Source organism: Sardina pilchardus, chromosome 16 (assembly GCF_963854185.1).
Source record: "Sardina pilchardus chromosome 16, fSarPil1.1, whole genome shotgun sequence".
In the NCBI taxonomy this organism is placed as follows: domain Eukaryota; kingdom Metazoa; phylum Chordata; class Actinopteri; order Clupeiformes; family Clupeidae; genus Sardina; species Sardina pilchardus.
In genome coordinates, this window is record NC_085009.1 from 2912743 (window position 1) to 2920242 (window position 7500).

Genomic DNA, 7500 nt, shown 5'->3' on the forward strand with positions numbered 1-7500 from the left:
CCTGGCATGTGTGTGTGTGTGTGTGTGTGTGTGTGTGTGTCCTTCGTAATGCCTCAATTGATGAGGATATACAGATTTTTACAGTTAAAGCCAGACTTCAAGTATTACCTACCAAATTTAATCTGTCTGTCTGGTACCCTGATTCACACTCACCCTTATGCATTCACCATGGGCAAGAACAGTTTATAGAATCCATGTCACATATATTGAATGGTTGCAATTTCTATAAAGCATTGTATATATATGTATATATGTTGTTTTGACCCATGTCTTGAGGAAGCTTATTTAACAAAGCTTGTGAAATACCAGCCTCTTGTACAGCAGATATGTAGTTTTGGATATAAATGCCAATATGTTGTGCTCATATTTGGAAGTTTGGGCCATGTACATAAGCTTGTCACTAGAGGACTCAGGATGGTGGGATTTACAAAAGTGAAAGCAAAACAACTCTCCAAGTACTGTTCAATCTCTTCCATTATTGGAAGTCGCCACATTTGGAGAAGGAGGTGTTGTGTATACCCTTAACACTACTGTACTGAGCTTGGTTGTTGTCAGCAGAACCACTTGACTGAATCTTGTCTGAGCAATTATTGCATCTGTCAAATTTGTATCCTTATGTGATATTTATTCTTAATTGTGGATACAAATAAAGAAGTAAACTGTGTGTGTGTGTGTGTGTCCTTACCGTCGGGCATGGTGCGGAAGCTCCTGGCCTGGCTGAAGTGACCGTAGCCGGCCATGGTGCGGGCGCGCACCTGCACCTCGTAGAGCGTCCCGCGCCTCAGGTCCCCGATCACCGCCGAGTTCTTCTCGCTGCTCACGTACTGCCAGCTCTGGCCCAGCTCGTTAGGGTCCTGCAGGGGTCAAGGGGTCAGAGGTGAGGGGCGCGGCAGGGTGAGATGGGGGAGCATGGTGGCGGGGCGGGGCTATTTAAGTCCTCATCCACTCTATTATAGCCATTTGGCTCTTATCAGAAAGCTCCAGGGATCCAGCTTAATCATTCTATGGACCTTCCTCTCTCTCTAGCCCTCTCTCCCTCTCTCTCTCTCTCTTTCTCTATCCCTCGCTCTCTCCCTTTCTCTCTCTTCCTCTCCCTCCCTCTCTTTCTCTCCCTCTTTCTCTCCCTCTCTCTCTATCTCTACCTCACACTCTCTCTTCTGTACTATCTCAACCCCCCCAGCCTCCCTCCCCTCTTCTCTCTCTCTCTCTCTCTCTCTCTCTCTGGACAGATTCTTTCCAACTTTTCAGGCTCCAATATTTATTCCACCACTTCAGCCCCGTGTCCTTGCCTGTCCTCTCCCTGTCTGCACTTTCTTTCTCTCCCTCCCACTCTTTTCCCTCGCTCTCTCTTTCTCTCACCTTCATGCAGTCACACAGCTGGTGCTTGTGCGTGCGTGCGTGTGTGTGTGTGCGTGTGTGTGTCTGTGTGTGTGTGTGTGTGTGTGTGTGTGTGTGTACCTTCATGCAGTAGCGCAGCTGGTACTCCAGGACGGTGTAGTGCGGTTGGTGGGGGACGGGCCAGCTGAGGGACAAGCTGCTCTCCGTCGCCCGGCTCTTCCTGATGTCTGAGATGGGCACGGGCACTGCACACACACACACACACACACACACACACACAGAGAGAGAGAGAGAGAGAGAGAGAGAGAGAGAGAGAGAGAGAGAAAGAGAGAGGGAAAATAGACATTAGCACACCAATTTGTACATTCTTAGGTGGAATTAAGCAAAAATTCACACCCCTGCGGCTGAATAAATAAACGATATGCTCTACTGTACATTAACACTCACACACGCTCTAGCACACAAACATACACTCCGTTCAGAAAATATACAGTATCTCACACTCACGCTCACACATCTCCCACACACACACACACACACACACACACACACACACACACACACACACACACACACACTCTCTCTCTCACCATCTCTGCTGCTTGTGAGACACACACACACACACACTCTCTCTCTCACACTCTCTCTCTCACCGTGTCTGCTGGTAGTGACACACACACACACACACACACACACACACACACACACTCTCTCTCTCCCTCACCGTCTCTGCTGGTAGTGACACACACACACACACACAGACACACACACACACACACACTCTCTCTCTCCCTCACCGTCTCTGCTGGTGGTGATGTTGACGCTCTCGCTGGCGGGCGGGGTGAGCGCGTGGGCACTGACGCCGTTGAGCGCCAGCACGGTGAAGGTGTAGGTGGTGTGCGGCCGCAGCCCCCGCACCACCACGCGCCGGCCCCCCAGCTCGCTCTGCGCCGGCCGGTAGCTCACGCCCTCGGCGCAGGGCACGCAGACGACGGCGCCCCCCGCGGGCCCGGAGGCCGAGCCGCAGCGCAGGCACTGGACGGCGTAGGTGAGGTCGGCGCGGCCGCCGCGCTCCTTGGGCTCGCTCCACTCCAGCGTCACCGTGGTGTCGTTGATCTGCGTCACGATGCTGCGCGGCGCCGACGGAGGCTCTGGAACAGACGGGACAGGGGGACAGGTCAGCTCAGGGGTCAAAGGTCACACGTTTGCGCTATATGCTAAAAGTGCTATACGCTAAAGACCATAAGCATAGCATAAGTGTTCCAGTAATGGATGAGCAGTAAAGCTGCCTAGGCATCCATGGCTGCTGTGCTTCTACCTTTTCTCATTATCATTCAAATACAATTGGTTGCATATAAATTATGTCAACTTATTAGTCCCTTTTGGGCTAAAAAGTTAAAAGATGATTGTTACTGGTCAGGACTGCATACGATGCCTGAGAATACATTCTGCTAGCACCACAACGTCAACACTGACTGTCCAAAGTGTCTCTAGGGCACAGCTATCAGGCCCAGGCTATAAAACCACATAACCATACAGTGGTCATGACCACATACACCCAAAAATGGTAAACAAACATCTAACATATCAAAAACAAAATACTTCATATCTGTTTTGGATGTTTGCATGTTTTGGAGGTTTGGTCAGGTTGGCCCTCTGCTCAATAGCAAGGGGCCACTTCCAGTGGAATGTTTTGTTCTACCGTGGAATTAACAAGTCTAATGGGGAACCACTATCGGTTCCATCACGGCAGGATTCTGTTCTACAAGCCTGCCGACAATGGGACGGTCTGGGAGGTGGGAGCGATGGAGGGAGAGATAGAGGGAGGGAGGAAGGGAGGGAGAGAGGGATAGAGCAAGAGAGGAGGGGAGAGCCCAGAGACAGCTCTAGGTCCCAGTAGAGAGAGAGAAAAGGCTCCAGCAAAAGGAACACAAAAAACTGGAGTGAAAGAGAGAAGAGGGAGGAGAGGGAGCGAGGGATTAGAGAGAATGAGAGAGGAGAGAAAAGATTCCCTTTGCTGAGTGCAGGGCACTGACACCCGATCCTGGCTCAGGGGTAGTGTGTGATGTCATGTCACAACCTGGCCTACATTACACTGTGTGTGTGTGTGTGTGTGTGTGTGTGTGTGTGTGTGCGAGTGTGTGTGTGTGTGTGTGTGTCTGTGTCTGTGTGTGTGCGTGAGTGTGTGTGCATGTGTGTGTGTGCATGTAGGTGGTGTAGTATGCCCATGAGTGTGTGTGTATGTGTGTGTGTGTGTATGTTCGCGTGAATGAGTCCTGTTTGGGGGCTAAGTCAATCAGTGCTCTTCTAACGAGCCTTTTCAATTGCTAATTAACCCCCTCCGCCCACACAATCCACTGGGGCATTTAAACGGGCAGCTTCACCAGAGGGTGTGTGTGTGTGTGTGTGTGTGTGTGTGTGTGTGTGTGTGTGTGTGTGTGTGTGTGTCGGGGGTGGGGGGTTCCTCCGGGAGTGGTGTTTAAAGGGGAGTGTTGGGCCTTTGTGAGCAGAGACGGGGCTCCTGTGTAAAAAGACCATTAGCTGTCTGAAAGAGAAGACTAATGACACACAGCACAACAGAGCAGCGGGAAAGATGAAGCCACCGGCAGCAGGAGAGGAAGTTCACACACACACACACACACACACACACACACACACACACACTAACATACTCAGGTGCACACAAACACACACACATGAAAATACACATACAACTTTACACAGAAACAGACAGGCACACACACACACACACACACACACACACACACATGCACACACACACACACACACACACACACACACACACACACACGCCCATACCTACATCAACACATTAATTTACTTATTTGAACACAAACAAAGACACAGACACACACAAACACACAGGGCAGAGAGGTAGGAGTTAACACTTAACAACAGACAACTTCACAAAGAGAGAGAAAAGAGAGAACAGAGAGAGAGAGAAGAGAGAGAGAGAGAGAGAGAGAGAGAGAGAGAGAAAGAGAGAGGGAGAGCAGAGGGTGGCACAGAAGCAGAGAGGAAAAGCAAAGTGGCTCAGAGAGATAGCGGGATTAGGGAAAGACAGAGGGATGAAAGAACAGCATGAGGAAAGAGAGGAGGAGAGAGAAGAAAGGGACTCTGAAAAGTGGAAGAGGCCTTCTCTGGAAGGAAAAGAAAAGCAGGGAGGAAAGAGAGGCCACTACAGAGAGATGAAGAGATAGAGGGCACAGAGAGAGAAAGAGAGAGAGAGATGTGTGCATGTGTGTGTTTGATAGAGAGAGAGAGAGAGAGAGGGGGGGGAGAGAGAGAGAGATGTGTGTGTGTGTGTGTGCGCACACATACTGTATGTGTGTTTTTGTGTGTGTCTGTGTGTGTGTGTGTGTGTGTGTGTGTGTGTGTCTAAGAGATTATAAGTGCTCTTTTGTTGTCTGTATGCTATATTGGGTGTGTATGCTCGTATGTGTGTGGGAGGATTTCATACTTATGCTCCCCAGACAGGGTGAGCACAGTGTGTGTGTGTGTGTGTGTGTGTGTGTGTGTGTGTGTGTGACTCACTTGTGCAGCCTGCATCAGCGGGGTCTCCCTCCGCTCGGTAGTATCCGGGGCGACAGGGACAGACGCGGTTGCCGGGGCCATTGGTGTAGCTGTAGGCGGGGCATAGCTGGCAAAGCCCCGCCCCAAATCCCGCCTTGAACTGACCCAGAGGACATGCTGGACACAAGAGAGACAGAGAGAGGTCAGACCACACTTTGGACACATACTGGAAACACAACACACCTACACACACACACACACACACACACACACACACACACACACACACACACGCACATGCACACACACCCACACACACACACACACACTTCTTACATCCGAGTCTTTGGCAAAGACAAAGACAACAGAGGTGGGGAAAGAAGACTCAGCACAGAACCCACACATAGCCTTAAATTAACTTGCAGCGCACACGCACACACACACACACACACACACACACACACACACACATGCTCACACACGCACACACACACACACACACACACACACACACACACACACACACACACACACACACACACACACACACACACACACACACACACACACACACACACACACACACGCACACACACAGAGTGAGAAACCACAGCCAAAAGACACAGAGTGAGAAAAGACTAACACAGCGAGTGACAAAAAAAGTCTCTCCCACTGTAGGCTTGCCAAGGCAAACAAACACAATTACACACATAATATCCTTCCATCATCACTCCATTCCTCTCCCTCTCCCTCTCTCTTTCTCTCTCGCTCCCTCGCTCCGTCTGTGGAGGACACTAATCTCCTCAGCACAAAAAACACTCATTAATCTCAGGCCGTCTTTTCCAAGTCCCAAACCAGGAGACAGGGTCGTGTTTATTCTTCATTTGTTTACTATGCCGTATCGCTTGGGCCCTTTCACAAACAGGCACACACACTAGCACAGGCCTACTAACACACACACACACACACACACACACACACACACACACACACACACACACACTGATACCAAGGACATGTAACTAATATCACCAAGCTTGGAGGGGAGAACATTTGTCATTTTATGGACAATGACATCATCACACCGAGACCCCGCACCAGGAAGTGTTTTGTTTTTGTGGTTGGCACGGAAACACAATGCAGGACCTCCCTGGGAGTCATAACAGCATCTCACACACACAAACAGCACCCCGAATCTAACTTGGTTATAAATAAACACACACACATGTGGAAGAATGTAGAATCGGTGTGTGTGTATCTGTTTGATGACATCACAGACGGATGTTTTTTTGGAATTCCTCAGTCTAAAACATTCCACATCAAACTTGCACAATTCCAAACTAGAGAATACTTTGGCCTTGTTGAGCTGGGCTTTTTGAAAAGAAAGCACAACAAACCGTTCAGAAATAAACACAGATGTAACAGTTGATGAAAACATCCTCTGAGTCTGACAGCCATTAGGCCACGTTACAGCTCCGCATATGTGGATCTAGAATGAGCCTTTTGAGCCAAATCTAAAAAGAAACACTTCTGAACCGGATAGAACTTTTCTGAAGGTCTAAATTGAAAATGTCAACAACGTCCTAATGCACAACAACATGAATGATTAAAAACTATAACAAATTGTAAACATTGAGAAAAAATTAATTCAACAACTGTGCTATGCTACAAACAAAAAAAAAATGAACCTAAAACAAAGTGTGAGTGGTTTGCTGGTGTGTGTTTCAGTGTGACTGAGTCGGCGGGAGGAGCGGGAGATTTACAGCGCTGGACTAAGACCAGAATCAGGATCACGTCTGTGAGCCACAGACCTCTTACAAACGTGGCCTATGATTTAGAGCAGACCTGCGTCAGATAGAAATATGCTAGTACACACACACACACACACACACACACATACACACACACCGGCACAGAGAGAAAGACACACACACACGCACACTAAAATGCTTCCCTTTAAATTAATGTTGCCTAAGAGACCACTAGGAGCCAAATCGTGCCTGACAAACACGCTGATTAAAAAAATATGAGAGAGAAAAAAAGCAGCAAACAAGAGAATAGAGACACACAGAACGAGAACAGAGGAGAGGTAGATAGAGAGAAAGAGGGAGAAAGAGAAAGAAGCAAAAACAATGGAGGTGTAAGGCCTGGAGGACAGGAAACGAGGGAAGAGGCTTAAAACGAGTGCGGTGATGTCACTGCTGTCCTCCAGCGAGCTTCCTCCCTCCCAGAAGACTTAGACGCAGGCACAGGAGAGGAGAGAAAAGGAAAGAACAGAAGAATGGCAGGGACAACAGAGAGAGACAGAGAGAAAGAGAGAGAGAGAGAGGGAGAGAGAGAAAAAGCTGGGGGAAGAGAGGGAATACAACAAGATGGTGCCTGGAGCGGTGAAGTCTTCATAGCGACAACAGCACTATTTCCCAGGAGGTTAGAGCACTGAAATAAGTTTGAGAGAGTTAAAGAAATGGAGGGGGGAGAGAGAGGGGGATCAGGTAGAAATAGAGAGAAAGAGGCAGGACAAAACATGGCAAGAAGGATGGCAAGAATAGAGAGAGAGAGAGAGAGAGAGAGAGAGAGAGAGAGAAAGAAAGACAGATGGGGGGGTGGAAATGGTGGGGGGAGAGAGAA

At 48.9% G+C, this 7500-nt stretch overlaps 1 protein-coding gene across 1 annotated transcript in view; it reads right to left on the reverse strand.

Annotated features, from left to right (window-relative positions):
• Positions 1–7500, reverse strand: part of LOC134060593 (ephrin type-B receptor 4b-like) — a 42742-nt gene that overhangs the window by 12535 nt on the left and 22707 nt on the right. Inside the window, exons 5-8 of the mRNA XM_062517332.1 lie at positions 4894–5049; positions 2136–2489; positions 1459–1583; positions 686–854 (exon numbers count right to left, since the gene is read on the reverse strand). Coding sequence (XP_062373316.1) covers positions 686–854; positions 1459–1583; positions 2136–2489; positions 4894–5049 — 804 coding nt within the window. The remainder of the gene's footprint in view (positions 1–685; positions 855–1458; positions 1584–2135; positions 2490–4893; positions 5050–7500) is intronic.